The 17851-nt window shown below is 33.9% G+C and overlaps 1 protein-coding gene across 3 annotated transcripts in view; it reads right to left on the reverse strand.

Moving 5' to 3' along the window:
* MEMO1 (mediator of cell motility 1) overlaps positions 1–17851 on the reverse strand; it is a 118519-nt gene that overhangs the window by 8988 nt on the left and 91680 nt on the right. For all 3 annotated transcript variants that reach the window (XM_028117193.2, XM_028117192.2, XM_028117194.2), the window contains 2 exons: positions 11733–11875; positions 3600–3676 (listed from right to left, as the gene is read on the reverse strand). In XM_028117193.2, coding sequence (XP_027972994.1) covers positions 3600–3676; positions 11733–11875 — 220 coding nt within the window. The remainder of the gene's footprint in view (positions 1–3599; positions 3677–11732; positions 11876–17851) is intronic.

The raw sequence follows: 17851 nt of genomic DNA on the forward strand, positions 1-17851 counted from the left end.
ATATTTTCTGTACAGCACACATCACTTTTGGAAACTAACATATATATATATATATCTTTACTGGTTTTTTTAAAAATTGTGTCTCCTCCTGTTAGAATAAAAGTTGTGTGAAAGTGTGTTTGTTTACTGCCATAACTCCAACGGTGCCTAGGGCTGTAAGTGCACTCAAAAGTAACTGGCAAAATGGGGCACCTGGGTGGCTCAGTCGTTAAGCGTCTGCCTTCGGCTCAGGTCATGGTCCCAGGGTCCTGGGATCGAGCCCCGCATCGGGCTCCCTGCTCCACAGGAAGGCTGCTTCTCCCTCTCCCACTCCCCCTGCTTGTGTTCCCTCTCTTGCTGTCTCTCTGTCAAATAAATAAAATCTTTAAAAATAACAGTAATAATAATAATAATTGGCAAAATGAAAATCCAAATGCCAACTTGACATTGGATGTCTTAAAGGCAACAGCAAATATAACATATCCCTAATATGATTTATGATTTCCCTACCTCCTAAAACATCAGTCCTATTTTCTTGTGCTTTAAACCTAAGTGAACAGTACCAACACCCCACCAGCAGCATAAGCCAGACATTTAGGAGTTATTCTTGATACTTCCTTCCCTGGCAAGTTCAATCAATCTCCAAGTCCTATCATCAGTTTGTCTCTTATATACTGAATATATCCACTCTGTCCCTCTTCCACCATCACCACCCCATCCACTGTCTAAATTACCATTTGTCACCTGGATTACCAAACTGGTCTACTCATTTCTCCTCTGACCTTCCTCCAACCCACCTGCTACACTGCAGCTATATGATCTATTCAAATACAATCTGATTTTATCACTTTCCTATTTAATATCCTTTAAACAGCATATTCCAGGGGTGCCTTGGTGGTTCAGTCAGTTAAGCGTCTGCCTTGGGTTCAGGTCACAATCTCAGGGTCCTGGGATCAAGTCCCATGTCGGGCTCCCTGCTCAGTGGGGAGTCTGCTTCTCCCTCTGCCTGCCATTCCCCCCTGCTTGTACATGCGCGCACACACACACTCTCTCTCTCTGACAAATAAAAAAAATAAAATCTTTAAAATAAATAAACAGCCTGTTCTAGATTCTCTAGCTTCATTTCTCACCACGACCCCCACCCATTCAACCACTGATTCACTCAACAACTACATATATTGAGTACCCGGTGCAAGGCTGATACAAAATGGACAAAGATCCTGATCTCATGAAGCTTACAATCCCACAGGGGAGGTTATCACCAAATGAATCAACAAATAATAAGTCACAGAGTAATTAAAACTGAGAAGAAAACTTAAGTAGGGTAAGATCATGGAACAACTGTTTACCATAGGGGCATAATGGAAAATTGTGGGCACATTTTTGGGTTGTCCCAATAATTAGAAGATGCTAATGGGTGGTGCCCAGAGACGCTGATTGTCCTATAATACAAGATAGTCCCAAACACAAATAATTGTTCTCATCCCATAACACTCTTGACATGTCCATATAGGTGAAAAACCTGCTTATAATTATCTAGACCCTTAACTCTATTTTACATATAAATACTAAGAAGTTTTGCATGGTTTTAATATACAGCAGATTTCCAAGGAATTGCCATATTTATATAAAGTAAGGGAAGGCTGTACTTTGTTTAGTTTACAACTTTACTAAAAATTGCTCACCATTTTGGAAAATCAAAGTCACCCAGCAAAGCACCTTAGTAATATGAGTCACAAATATAACTGTTTAGGTTTGGAATGATAGCTATTATAGTAATGATACAATGTGTAATAAGCATCTACTTCACAGTGTCTTCTAATATAGTTGGTATTTGGGCACTTACATTATTAAAAATATTAGTTTATCATAAATTACTTTCCCTTTATTTCTTTCTCATACTACAGTTAGGGTATTCATTTAATTTAATTATGTATATAGGAAGATTATATTATTTTATTCACTTGAACAATATTCACTGAGCACCTACTAATGTTCTAATCACTATTCTAAGCACTTTGGACACATCAGAGAACAAAATAAATATCCTAACAAAACTATAATAAGTAGAATATTTAGTTTGTTGAAAGAAAAACTGCAGCAGGGTAAGGTAGGTTGGGAATGCTGAGAAGGTGGAGTGTATGATGCAAAATTAAACAGGATAGTCGGTGCGCCTTGGGAAGGTAAAGCTGAGCAAAGCCACAAAGTCAGACAGTCAAGTATAAAAAGGGCCAAAGCCCTAAGGTAGGCACATCTAGATCATTCTCACAGAACAAGGAGAGCATGTGTCCTAAATATCTCTTACATCTCTGTATTGGAATAGCTTCTTTCTAAGTCTGTTCAATGACTGTACTGTAAGTTCTATTAAGTGAGAGACAATGTTTTATCTTCTTAACATCTTCAGTATTTCACACAGTACCAGACATACAGGAGACACCCATTAACCACTTGCTACATGAAGAAAATAAATGATGACATAACCAGAAAAGTTTTCTGAGGCAACTGAGAACTAAGCCTCAGAAAAATAAGATCAGAACTAGAAGCCAGAAAAGAATTAAATGACTGACATGACATCATAAAGCCAAAAGAAAAGTCAGTAGATTAAGTCCAAATGAAATTCTAAAGGTAAAAGTATTAGGCAATAAATGGATCTAAGTAATAAGATAAATTTGAATATGATAAAATCTAAATATAATAAAATCTCCTAGGTAACTAAATTTGCATTCATTCCATTTGGCTTTTAATAAAATATACAAGGTAAAACCTACCTATAGTTTTAGATCCAGATTCCTTACTAAAACGTTTTACCTACTTTAGACTTAATATTTTTATACTAAAACATATGCATAAAGCTTTTCAAACAGTGGTAAAGTTGATTTCAAACATATCACAGACTTTAAGTCTGACAGAGTTTAAAGACAATTTAGAGACCACCTATTCCAAGTCTCTTATCTTAGAGATGACAAATTGAGGACTAGAGAAATGAAATGATCTGTCAAAGGTCAAAGCCAATAAGTGATATATCCGCTATATTTAATATTCTATTTATAAGTTAAAAAAAACAACAAAATGATTTGCATGACTTTTTAACTATGAAAACAAGTACTATGACTATCATACTACTTTAAGGAAAATGACAGCAGGATCATTGTCTATTGTACTGGGCCAGATAAGAATACAATCATATTTTTAAATTCTCTATTTAAACAACAAAATGAAACACCATTTAAGAAAATCCAAATGGCCAAAAAATATAATTAAGTAATAAAACAAACTAAGAATTTGCTACGGTTGTTTTTGCTTAAAAGAAAGTTATGGCATTAGTATCCTGTCATCCCTAAACCTTAGACACTCCCCCAAATAGCATCTAAAATCTGTATATTATTCTTAGTCTCATTAATCAAATAAAATTAAGATAAAGGAAATTTCAACTAATAGAAAAGGGATTATTTTTATAATCAATATTCATATGATTGTAAACTATATTTTGCACAGTTAAATAAAGATAGGGAAAGAATTATTAGTCCACTGTATATTTCAACATATTAAGTCTTGAATCACTAATCTGAAATTAAAGAAAACACCTTAGAGCATTAAAACCCCACACCTGTAAGACTTACCATTTTATCTAGATGTTCAATGGATCTATAAATCTCCCCCTGGGATTCATCATAGTAACTGTAACGGAACCTTTGACCTTGAAACAAATATCATGTACAAAATAAAATAGGGAAAAATTAGAAGCTAAAAAGAAAGCAAGCGCTTACCAAATAATTTCAGTTCTCATGGAAGGCAAAGCACAGCTTACGCCTCTGAGAGAATCATTCCCAAGAGCCCTTGTACATAAAAATAAAAGGCATATTTGGGAAGTAATAAAGAAATGATATATCACCAGTGTTTTATGATGTTAAAAACTACTTCAAACTGTAGAACCTTAGAGTCACAAGCAATACAAAAGACTAAGGAAACAAAACAGCTTAAAAGTTAGAAGCATTGTTAAACATATTATATCAGTCTGTAATGGAAGGTAAACCCAAAGAATATGATTCAAGGAAATCTGGTTTAAGGAAACTATCTCAATGTAACAGATCAATGAAAGCTTAGCTTTTGCTATATAAATGCAAAGATTTGATCTCTACTACAGAAAAAAAAAGTGCAGGTCAGAGATACATGTGGCTTATGTGATTTTTATGACCTCAATAAAAATATTTATCTCATTTTTGCAAAACTCTCTACTTGAAAAAGATCAATACAAGTGCCTTAGAACAGGAGGCACAAAAGAATAAATATAATAGTCCTACTCTGACAATAATATCTCAGTAAGAGTGCAAGCACAGAACATTCAATGTGTAGCTCTTCTCCAAGAAACACAGAGGGTAAACTGGAAGAAGCTTGAAAAGAAGACAGAAAACAAAAGGCTCAGGTAATAAATTTGGCTCCCTACATAGTCATATAAAAACCAAAAGTTAAACATACTCATAAATAATTGTGGTATGTTATTCCACTATGTTTTATTTCAGATACATCTACACTTGTATTTCTGTGATGCCTATATTTCTTAGAACTCATTATTTTTATATTTAGTTATTTTTAAAGATTCACCAAAATGCATTTTAACGGTATGTGAGTACACCAGTCATAAAGGCACACTCTGTGTCTTGTGCTTCATTTTTAGAGCAAAGTTCACATATACAATTATTATCCTCACACCTGAGAAGATGGGTTTCTTTGGCTGGATAATTATGATTTTTAAGTTCTCTGTTTATCTTACTAAAAAACATCATCTTATAAATGACAAGCGATAGTAAAACTCTTTTTGTGCTCTTTTTTGGAAAAAAAGACACATCACAGTTCTCAACACTTCCTTTACTTGTTGATGTTGATCATTTTTAATGGTCATCTTTCTAGAATATACTGTATTTCCTTAACTTTCACATTTTAACTTTTCACATATATTAATATGTACGATTACTCATGTAACAGTTCTTACTTTCCCTCAAGAGCTTCTATTAAATCAATATTGCGTCTTAGAATTCATGATATCCTAGAATCAAGCAATAAGGTTCTGAGACAATTATCTGCTTTCTGAATATAACAACCATTTTTGTAAACATTGAAGAATACTACATGTCGCCATAACTATGAGATCCATTACAGTCCTTGCACTAAAAAATATTCTTAAACAGTGACAATTCATCACTCAATGATGCCCTTATATTAAATAACTCATCAGACATTTCTTTCAAAAGTTAGAGCTAGGTATAGTTTTGCTTTTCTTTACAGAATGTACACATTTACTCCTACCTAATAATGAGAATTATATAAATTGACCCTATCTTTCCTATTTGCCAGATGGCTACTGGAAGGCTCAAAGTCAAATCTAAAGTCTGTTGCAGTAACTTCTTGATTCAATTCATTGGTACTAAATCTCTACTTCTATTTCAAAGGTCTTTTGATAGAGTGGCCCCAAATCTTTTGTGAAATGAATGAACAATTAAATGAATAATCTTAAGACAAGAAACTTCTGACTCACTGTCAACTGTAGTAAGAGTAATATCCTTGGAAGCAATCAAGATGAATATTCTTTGAATCTGAACTACTTCAGGTTTATCCTAATGCATTCTCTTTTCCTTGTTTCAGGAGATAGCTGTAGTTTTAGCTGTCAATAATCCCTGTGACTGGGACGTAACTATCTAATCTGAAAACTGCTACTCTTCAAGTACAGAGAAAAATGCATGTACTTTGTGATAACCATTTGCTACTCAAAAGTCTTTTCTGCTTATTTCCGAGTTCAGAACTGCTGTTCCAAATGACTGAAGTTGGTCAAACCTGCCTTAATCACAAGTAAAAAGTCTAACTGTATTTAGAAATACTGCCTTGTTCACATGGACCATTTTCACTGTAACTTTCACTTAAAAACTACTTCTGAAGTAAGAGAAAAATACATAAGATATTTTGAATACTTTAAAATACTAAATCAACATGTGATTTAAAAAGAATGACAAAATGCACAGGAAATCGATGAGTAAATGTTTAACATTTGCTATCTACCTCTTGCTACTCCTTAGGTATTTGCATTTTGTAGCTGAAGAATCGAGTAGAAATATTTTATGGGCTCTAAGTAATATATCAATTAAGTAGCTAAATCCACACTATATAAAGCTACTACACTGAAAATGTAGCTTACTTAAACAGCTCAAACTTAGAATAATTTTTAAAAATTGTACAAGCATTTAGAAGTTACTTGAGTAATTCATTCTGGTCAATATACATACAAAAAGCATCTAATTCAAAGTAAATAGTTTCCATCATCCTAGCCTATATGTGGGGGTGGGGGTGGGGAAGGTGTGTGCACACGCACACGCACACACACACACAACTTTAGTTAAACACCTCTTGGAATTTGAATGCAAAAAATCTTTTCTATCTAATTATTAAAAAGAAGCTTATCAAGATTTTATTTAATGAGAAATAAACGAAATGACAACACTAGCACAATACACTGTTCATAAGTGCACCTTTAATCAAACATTTATTGTTGACTTAAAATATATTATGATTTTGTGTAACTCATGAGCAGACATTTTGTTTTATAATACTTCTAACATTCAGTAAAGCTTATGCATCTCAACTGAGCAAACACAGTTGCCTATGTACCTGGAGAACTGGACTTGTATACTTTTATAAGTATGAATAAAGCATATCACATAGTAAGAGAAAATTACTTACCTGAAACTTATCCTTTCAGAAGGTACACTGGGAAAATGGATTCTTTGAGCCCCTGTTTCAACTCCAAGTATGAGCTTTCTAGCTTTAAGAGCCATTGACACTGCCCCTAGGGGCAGCACAAGCTTTGGAGCTCCCCTAGTGAGTATGTCAGTAGTTTCTTCAGGTGCCTTCCCTCAGTTCTTTTCAAATTCAAAAGATGAGAGGAAAAATAACCCAAGAAAAAAAATCCTGTAAAGCAGAAACCTTACTCTTTGAGGGAAGGAGGGTAGCTCATTTGTGAATCCATTCCAGAGCACGCTTTCTGAGAAAAAGAAATACAGGTAAGTAATTTTCCCATCTCCAAAGGTGACTGGTGATTAATGAGTGGATTCACAGAGTGTGGAGAGTAAGCTCCAGGGATGTCTGTTTAACACACAACAATCAACTAATGAGGACAAACATAACAATGAATGGTACAAGAACCAACACTACTTTTTAAGTACCTCAAAACAAAAAATAAAAAAATATCAAATACCTCAACGTTAAGCTAAACACTGGATTGCAGAAATAAAACAATGAGCTTGGAAAGTTGATTTTAAAGCCCCCAAAAAGATTAGTGAACAAAACAGACTTTCAGACATATGTCCAGTAAATACTGTTACACAATCACTTAATCACTTTATATGTTAAAGCATTTTCATTGAGTTAACCCTCACGACAACCTATGAGATAGATTATTAGGTCATTTTATACTAAGGACCTAAACTGGGGACATTCATAATTGAAATCGTGAAAAACTACAGTCCTTTCATTCTAAAGTCTTAGGTATAATGTAAAAAAAGTATTAGCCTTCCCTCAAAAGATAAAAAATTTAAATATGTGGAATTAGTATGTATAAAATTTGAGAAGACAAATACAAAAGCTTGGATAAGATGTATTTTAGGAGTTAGCTAACTTATACTTAAACCAATTGAAATTATTTAGAAAACAGTAATACCTTCAGTACTTAAGAGACTAACAACAGAAAGGAAAAAAGAACAGGCATGAATAATCACTTGTTAATATATATATTAAACTGGAAATCTGAATAAAGATATAAATTCATAAATATTCTGGGGAATGCCACTTTTGATAAGTGACACATACTTATAAAAAAGAAATTATGTAAACCTAGACAAATATAAGTTTATATGTAAAAATCCAAAATTGAAGTGAGTGTAGTAAATTTTATTCATATTTTAATAAAATAATTTATCATTAACATTTACCAAGTAAATTTACTGAAGTTAATTTGCACTTAAAACTGCCATAAATGGAAAATTAAGTAGAATGAATCGACTTTAAAAAAATCAATTTCTGTTAGATGCAGTTTCATTTAGAAACTTCTTAGAAGTTAATTAGAAATTATGTTAATGAAAGCTGTCAATAATTCTAAATGTGAAAATATAAATTTCAGGGAGATCAGGAAAGTATAAATATTAACAGTATATATTATATATGTGGAGAAGAGCAAAAACGAAAGTTAGGAAAACAAATGAAAATTCCACCAATTAGAAAAACTAAAATAGGCCCAGTCAAAATTCTCTTATATGGAGCCATCTTATAGGACAAGAAACTTGATCAGAAAAAGTATGGAGATAACATTACCTAACCATAGTAAAAATTAAATACTAGCAGCAAATGTCCTTCACTTAGACCACAATCCTTGGTAGTAGCAGGAAGGGTGAAATGAGGTAGATCATCAAGTGTTAACTAGGAAACATCACCGTATTGGGCTGACTAATGAGTTTTCATGTGGATTAGACTAACGATAAAATAAAAGACAGGAATTGAAATGGTGAGGGTTTTTTTTTTCTGGCGGGGTGGGGTATTCAAATGAAGGGACAAAAAGAAGGGGCATAATAGAATCTAGGTTCCCACTCTCCCTTAGCTTTCCCACCCAAAAAGAAAACTTGAGAATATTTTAATCTTCCTACTTTTTCTCTCTCTCATGTCTTTTTCAAGTCCTTATAAAATTTAAATGGGATCTGAAAGACGAAAATCTTTAAAGCAAAGTACACTTAAAAGTCATTCTTGTAATGGATATTGGCTAACAAGTAAAATCAAACAGGCAAAACCCTTCCAATCACTGTCTCTACCACCAAATCTCTTGCCTTATTTTTAACAGAAGCTGGACATAATAGAAATAATGACTAGAAATGAAAAAAGTTGTCACTGCTAGTAGTCTAATATTATTGAATAAAACAAAATTCCACTGTAGGCATCTGAGTAATTTGTCAACTGTACCATAATCAATTAAGTGATTTTTCTTCAAAAATCAGCTATTTAGAAATGTACAGGGTGTTGACGGCTTAACTCAATGAAACTTTTAATATCTCTGAGTATGTGAGGAGCTGAATTCTTCTTGTGAAATGATTTCTAAGTCAGTGTTATCATTACTTTGATATGGTAAAAATCAATCTATATAGTACCCTTACAAAGAAGAAGAAGAAGAAGAAGAAGAAGAAGAAGAAGAAGAAGAAGAAGAAGAAGAAGAAGAAGAAGGAGGAGAAACCATTAAGAAATATCCTCACAAGAAAAAACTAGATTTTTGAAATGGAAGTATAACATTCATTAATTTAGAAAAGATGACCAATGTCATCAGAGCATGAAACTTGAGAAATATGAAAATTTCTAAGACATTTTAACCCATAACTAGCCAATTATTCATATTACTTCAATTAGGCATATAAAATAGAAAATGAATCTTACTTTACAAGAATGATGGTTATTATTACTATTGTAGAAGAGAAACTACCAATCTTGGAATAGTATCCATGCAACACCTTCCACTTATCCCCAGATCTTCATCGAATTTCCTAATAAGAATTAGCACAGTGCTTTCCATAAGTACAAAGTAAGCACTTAATGAGTATTGTTAGTGATAGTGATACTAAAAAAATAAACACTTGGAAAAGTTCTATTACTTAACCACCAAATGTAAATATAAATATGTTTTAGTCTCTGGATAATTCTCATAACTAACATCTACCAACCTTTGGAAATTTTGAGTTTTTATTTGTTATTATCACCAGGAAATCCTAGCTTACAATTTAAATGCCAAAATTTTCTACAACACAGAAGATCAAATGGCCTAAATAACTTTCCAAGAATCTAGGTAGACTACAAAACAAAATTCATCTTTCTCTCTCAACATTGTACTTAAATACAGTACTTGGACTGGGGCTTGTTTGCTTTAGAATTCATTAATGAGGTAAAAAGAATGATTCAACAGAAAAGAGCAATTTTAAAGCATCTACTGATTTTTGTGTGGATTTATGCTGTGATTGCACATGGTACCAACCTTGAGGGAGAACCCAGATTCTAAAGAACAATATCAGGGGAACTAATTATTTAAATCATAAAAGTAATTTAAAGTGATTCATAAGAGCCTTAAAAGTGAAGAGGGAGGGGACACATGCTTCAAGAATTTTTAATTTCTAAAACATACGGACATGCTTTATTACCAACGCAAATTCACAATACTAAGAAAAATACCTTATTTTCAACAATGATACTCCTTAGTTTCTAAGATCAACTATGACTAAACATCAGAATTTCCAAGCATCTACCCAGTCCTCCCATCTAAGTAATATACCTATAATCCATAAAAAATAACTTCTGCCAAAGGTAGCAAACCAACTAGCCAATAGAACTGATTATTAAAGAACCCTGAGAACCTCTTAGGGAGTTCGGCAAGGTAGCAAATCTACGTGCATACCCTAAACCAGGACTTCCCAACCTCAGCACTAGATATTTTGGGCAGGATAATTCTTTGATGAGGAGGACTGTCCTGGGCACTAGAGGATGTTTATTTAGCAGCTTCTCTGGACTCCACTAAGTAGATGCCTAAAGCATCCCACTTCCAACCCCACCCTACTATAATGACCAAAAATGTCTCCAGGCATTTCCAAATGCCCCCTCATAAGACAATCAGCCCCAGATGAGAAATCAGTGCCTTAAACCAAAATACTTATCTATAAGGGAGGATGGCTCTCTTAAAATGATCTCAACGCCATTCACAGAGCAAGGTAAGAGAAAATACCAGCCTAACCAGGACAGATAAATATTGAGTCAATTCTGGTAATCAATGCTTAAGATAATAAAGCCAGGGCTCCCTATATCTCATTGAGGATGTTTTTCTGGCCATCCTAGTACTCTATCCTAAAATTTATAGTCTTGTGCCTTATATTTTCTCTATAATCAAAGAAATAACTGAAGGATGAACAGATATTGGCATCCTCAAGCCAATGAGAGATGTCCTAAAAGGAACAGGATTCAAAAATACTCTAGAACAGCAATGGATAAAGGAGAGCAAATTATATTCAAAGACTCAAAAAATAAAATTTACTCAAAGAGGCATCCACTTTCTTTATGATCTATTTGATCATATATGATCTATTTACTGTGAAGTTTCCTTACTCTTTTTATTCACAATAACAAAAATCACTTAAGAGTCCCTACCCTTATAAACCATTACCAGTGAGGACCACAATGCTAATAGCCAACATGTTACATTCTTTGGAGGGTAGTTCTAAACTGATGGCAAAAATTAAGTACCAAAGGAAAAGTAGAAAGAAAAAAACACTAATTACAAAAAAAGAAATGTGGAAAAGGACTGGCATAGCACACAGTGCTCTTCTACCTTCTAAAGAAGAGTATTTGTTATATCTACGAAAAAGCTAACTTCAGAGATTCTACCACACAACTCAACCTGGAAATAGGGTTAAAAGATCTTAACTCCCACTAATGTAAGTGGCTAAGCAAGGATGCCCTCACAGTGTGAATCCAATTATACCAGTCGCCTTTGGAAATGTATCCATAATCCACTATCATAATCTGATCCTTTTTAAAAGACTTTTTTATTCACTTTTAAACATCGCAGATAAAAGTAAAACTTTCCAAGGGAAGTGATAAGGAACTGAAAATCAGAGCTTAGAGTGAAAAGATACCATTAACCACAAGTATATATTATCTACCATAATATGTTAAAATCTAGAACTTACCCCAATGGCAGAAATCTGAAGAAACCACAAAGAGATTACTAGGATCCGCTAGATATTTACTGAAGAGTTTTCCGAATTCCTGTTCTTTTGACTCACTCAGAGCTCCAACCAGTACAGGAATAATGGTAAACTCATCCTTATGGCTTAAAGAAAACAGAAAAAGAAAAAAAAAAGTCATTTAAGAAGGAGAAGAATAAAAAGAGTTTTCCAATGTGTTGGCACTATAAAGTGGAACATTTATTAATAATGGTAATGGTAAGATACATACTGTTGAATTTTTTAATCTATAAATGAAATGTTTAAAGAAGATCATTTAAAAATGAGAGATACAGAATACTAAAAATATCTATTTAAATACAGAAATGTACAATACTTCTTTAGGTAAACAAAGCTATTTTACTAGCAGGTATAATAATGTCCTCAAATATAAAAATAAGCCCATCAGACCATCACCAAGTCAAGTCTTCTCAACTACCCATCAAAGCTACAATCATCTGCCTAATCCTTCCACAATTTTAAAAGAGCATTAAACTCTTCCTCAATATTTTAATCCTATCCTGTTATAAATACCACCACTTCTGGCACTTTATAAACCTGCCAAGTGAGACCTACAAAACTTAATCTTGGCTCCCATAAGAAACACCAACTGCACCTTATACCTATACTAATAAAGAGATACAGGACAGTCTGAAGATACAACTCAAATTTCACTGGCATCTAGGGTAGACACAGAATTCAAGGAAGTAGGTATTAATTTCTAGCAGCAAGAAAAAGACACCACACCCACCCACAATGTTTATGACATATCCACAAGTCCCTTTTTCACTCTACAGATTGACAGATTTATGGAAAAGGAACAGAGCAGATTAATAAAGAATAACTATGATGGGCTATAGAAATAGATGTTCATCCAAAGCCTTTTAAAAATTTTCATTACAGTGAAATTTTACTTACATATATTCAATATTATTTATATTCTAAATGATCCCAGATTGGAATTTTAGAAGCGTGAATCATGTTTGTCTGACTTGTTCTGAACAGGACTTTAAAAAAAAAAAAAAAATCACCATTATAATAAATGCGTTTTAATATGATAATCTGACACTTAACTGATGTAGGACAAACAGAATTCATAAAAGGGTTTTTTAAAAATACTAAGTTTAAGTTTATTCCCAAAATAAGTGTTAGCCCAGCTTCATAAAGCTAAATTCAGGGCACCCAAGCGCCTCCCCCAGAAAGACCCCCTTACCCTTGTCAATTGCGAAATAAACAGATCATACAGATCTCCAGTCCCTCTGCAATGCAGGGGCTTCTTGGGCAGAATCTGCATCTATGGAGTAAGAAAAAAAGAGGAAGCTGGCAGAGGAAGCTGCCATGGAATATCTCTTTCTCTGACTCTTTTACCAGTTTGCTGAACAACTGCATGAATGAATAGGGGCTCTTCAATAAGTTAAGAGTGATTATCATTTGAAAGGAAAGAATTTGAGCTCTAGTAAAAATTCAAGAAGATTGTTATGAACTGTTCTAACTTCAAGTATTATCTATATAAATAAATAAATTAAGATAATCAAGGAGTATGTAAGTAATTATATAACATGGTAGGGATGCAGTTACATAGAGTATCAAAAACAAGAAGTCAGAAGAAATAGGTTCAAGTACCATCTCCATCACATAATAAAAGTTGAGGGGGCGGGTAAATTACTAACCTAAAAATGTATTTCCTTATCTGTAAAATGATCATAATTACAGTATCTAGTTTTTAAAATTGCTACGAAGTAAGAAACACTACCGGGAAAGTACTTTGTCAACAATTGTTGGCTCACTCTAAAGAAATAATACACGTCTACGATTCCACAGAGCCACCAAACCATTCACTTACCCTCAGCCTCAGCTTGCAAATCTATCTATACCAAAGTAAAATGCTCATACTTAGAAATCTAAGCTTTGAATCAACATCTACCTCCTTGTTATTTCTCAAAAAAAAAAAAAAATTTACTTGTTCTGTATTTCCACAAAGTATGAATTAGAAAAAAGAACATTTGGCTTTGAAATGTAATATTCCTAGATTTTAGAATTCAAGTTGTCAAGTTGGTCTTCCCCAGTGAGGGTGTACAAAATCTCACACTCAAAAAATAATTACAAAACTGTCAAAAAAAAAAAAACACCATTTTGTGCTCTAGAAATTAACAAAACAAAAAACACAATAAGAATAGTTTATTCATGTAAAATAACTGAACTTCTTGGGAAGAACAGTAGGAGTCTGGCTTCTTACCAGGAGCTACCTCCATCCCCCTGCCCCACTCCACCAACATGATGAGGTTGGCTGCGAAAACCAGCAGCTTCATTGCTGAAGGGAGCTGACTTTGATTTGGAGCTGAGGGCAGAAAACTCACACCCAGCAGGAAACAGAAAAGCCTGTAGCTCTTGTAGCCTGAGATTACAGCACCAGTGGAGGCAAGCCACAAACCTGAGGACTACCTAGAAATTTAACAGGGAGATTCTAGAAAGAAGAGAGCCACAGAGGGATAAATTCACATATTCCGAGGAAAAGATTGTTGCCCTCCACATAACCCCGTCTGAGTAGAAAGTAGCAAGCACATATGTGCAGGGGAGACCCATAAGGTCCCAAGCTACCCCCAAATGCCAGCTAATTAGGAGAGCATGCCCAAGGGAAAGTGGAGATCTGAGAGAAATCAACATCACACATCCCAGGCTGACTGGAAATCCACGTGCACATATAGGGAGACCAGAGAAGACCCAATAGAAAGGAAAGGAGGCAAGCTAGAAAATGGCCCAAATTTTGAATATGCTCCCCAAACTATACCTAATCCACCAGCAGAGGATGAAAGCCTTACTGGACCGAGGTGTTCAATCACAATCTCCAACCAATCATTAGCTAAGCACTAAGCAATGCAGACACAAAGGTGAACTCTAGAAAGCCAAATTACAAGAAATTTTGAAAAGCTGAGAAGATACGTCAGTAGCCACAATTTTGGGAGAGATAAATTCTGCATACAAGGCCAACAAAGTTACTCAAAGAAAAAAAAAATGAATGAAGAACAAATGAAACAACCACCACCACCACTACCACCTGCAGAAAATTTTAATAAAACCAGAATCAAGTTGCTATGATACACGATTTTAAGAGTCCAGTTTTAAGAAAAAATTACGAGCCACAAATACAAGACCCCTGTCCCAGAAGTGTTATTATTTTAGCTCTTATAGTTATGTCTATTACCCAATTTGAGTTAATTCTTGTGTGTGGTATGAGGTAAAGATCTAAGTTCACTTTTTTTTTTAATATGGTTATCCAGTTATTCCAGTACCATTTGTTGACACTATCCTGTAAGTAATGAGTCATTTTCCTTTTGCTGCTTTTAAGATTTTCTCCATGTCTTTGGCTTTCATCAGTTTTATTATAGTGTATCTAGATGGGGATCTCTTTGTGCTTATTCTACTTTGGGTTGTTGAGTCTCTTGGAACTGTAGATTAATGTTTTTCATGAAATTTAGAAAGTTTTCAGCCATTATTTCTTCTGCTAGTTTTACTGTACCTCTTTTTGGGACTCCTATTGTATGCATCCTGGTATGTTTGATGTTGTCTACAAGCCTCCAGCACTGTTCTTTTTTCTTCAAATCTTTTTTTTTCTCTCTACAGATTGGATGATTTATTTTATCTTTAATATCACAGCTTCTTTACGTAATATTTTCAGACCATCTAGTAAATTTTTAATTTCATTTGCTATACTTTTCAACTCTAAAATTTCCATTTAGTTCTTTTTAATAGCTTTGTTGATATTTGCTACTTATTTAGTCATTGCCATGTTTTAACTTTTTAAAGCATAGTTTCCTTGATTTTTTTGAAGATATAATAATTATTTTGAAGTCTTTGCTAAATCTGGTCCCATGTGGATACAGCTTCTACTGGCTACTTATTTTTTTTTCTTTTTCCCCTGAGAATGTGTTACACTTAGATCTTTACCTCATACCACACACAAGAATTAACTCAAATTGGGTAATAGACATAACTATAAGAGCTAACATAATAACACTTCTGGGACAGGGGTCAGCAACAATCTTTTTAAAGGGTCCATAAAGTAAATAATAAATATTTTTGGCTTTGGAGGCCATACAGTCTCCATAACTACTCAACTGTCACTGGAAAGAGAAAGCAGCCACAGGTGATATGTAAATGAGTGGGTGTGGATGGCTATGTTGCAATAAAACATTTACAATAACAAGTTGTGGGCCAGATGTGGTCTGCAGAAGATAGTTTGCTGATTCCTGTTCAAGAAGAGAAAATCTCTGTGACCCTGAATTAAACAAAGATTTCTTAAATACACCAAAAGCTAAGTCCACACAAGAAAAAAATGATAAAATGAATTCATCAAAAACTTTTGCTCTTCAACAAAGCAAAATAACCTGTATCTAGAATATGTAAAATTTCTTACAACTCAGTAAAAAGACAAATTATCAAATTTAAACTAAAGCAAAATATATGAACAGACATTAAACAAGAGAGGACATACAAATGACTAATAACAACACTGAAAAGTTGCTCAACATCATGAATCACTGGAAAGATGCAAATTAACACCAAATGAGGTTACACTATACATTGATCAGAACAGTTGTAATCAAAAAGACTGACAATATCAGGTATTGGCCAGAATAGGGAGAAACTAGAATTCTCATGCATTGCTGCTGGAATATAAAATGGTGCCGTCACTTTAGAAAATAGTTTGGCAGTTTCTGAAAGAGTTAAAACATAGATTTATAGGACCCAGTCACATCATTCCTAAGTATCTATTCAAGAGAAATGAAAACATATGTTCACAAAAAGACTTGTACAAGAATCTTTATAACATTATTCCTAATAGCCAAAAATGGAAGTGACCTAAATGTCCATCAACTGGTGAATGGATAAACAAAATATGGTATATTCACATAATGTAATAACTATTTGGCAATAAAAAGGAATGAACTATTGATATATACTACAACATGGATGAACCTCAAAAACAGTATGCTAAATGAAAAGGATAGATAGAAAAGACATTTCATTTGATTCCATTCATATGAAATTTCCAGAAAATACAAATCTATAGAGACAGAAATCAGATAAATGGTTGCTTAAGAATCAGAGTCAGAGGGGCGCCTGGGTGGCTCAGTTGATTAAGCTTCTGCCTTCGGCTAAGGTCACCATCCCAGGATCCTGGAATGGAGCCCCACATCAGGTTCCCTGCTCCGCAGGGAGTCTGTATCTCCCTCTCCATCTGCCTCTCCCCCAGATCATGCTCTTTCTCCCAAATAAATAAATAAAATCTTAAAAAAAAAAAAAAAAGATTGAGAGTCAGAGCCGGAACTGCCCTCAAATGCACACAAGGTTTCTTTTTTGTGTAATGAAAATATTCTCAAACTAGATTATGAGCATGATTGCACAACTCTATAAATTTACTAAGAATCACTGAGTTGTACTCTTATGTGAGTGAATTTTATAGGATGTAAATCATATTTCAATAGAGCTGTTAAAAGAAAAAAAAAAAGAAAATCCACCTTTGCCCCTTGCAAACTGCTACCTGCAGCAGGTTACCTAAAACTACCCTAAGCCTCAACTGGTCATTAGTAGAAATAGAGTTAATAATACTTACCTTGTTTACAAGGCTCTTATGAGCACTTCAATAATGTAGAGGAAAGTTTTATCTCTTCTTTTTCTGTCCTATACCTTAAACCATACTGCAGAAAATTAATATATCCAAGATGTGTAACAGACTAAAAAGAACTGAAATCCCAGAACCATGAGAGGAATACTCCCTTTAAAAACAAATATTACTATATCACCAATACACTTGAAGGCACAGAGCACTAAAAATCTACATTCTAGTATCTGAGGACCTTGACTGAGGCCACAGTAGGAAAGGAAAAGTAAAAATTTAAGATCTAATACAAACACAAGATATAAGAAGCATTAGAATGGCATTTAATTGAGTCAGAAACTTATGGCGGCCTGGAATTGGAAAAAGAGGAATGGGAATCTTGCAGGAGTATTAACCTAGCAGGTCTGTTGCACCAATTTTTAGAAGGGGCTGCTTGTAAAGACTAGCCCTTGGCTCTTACATC

This window comes from Eumetopias jubatus, unplaced genomic scaffold, assembly GCF_037043125.1.
Source record: "Eumetopias jubatus isolate StellerSeaLion01/CBP00866 unplaced genomic scaffold, mEumJub1_p1.0 scaffold_9, whole genome shotgun sequence".
NCBI classification, from domain to species: Eukaryota; Metazoa; Chordata; class Mammalia; order Carnivora; family Otariidae; genus Eumetopias; species Eumetopias jubatus.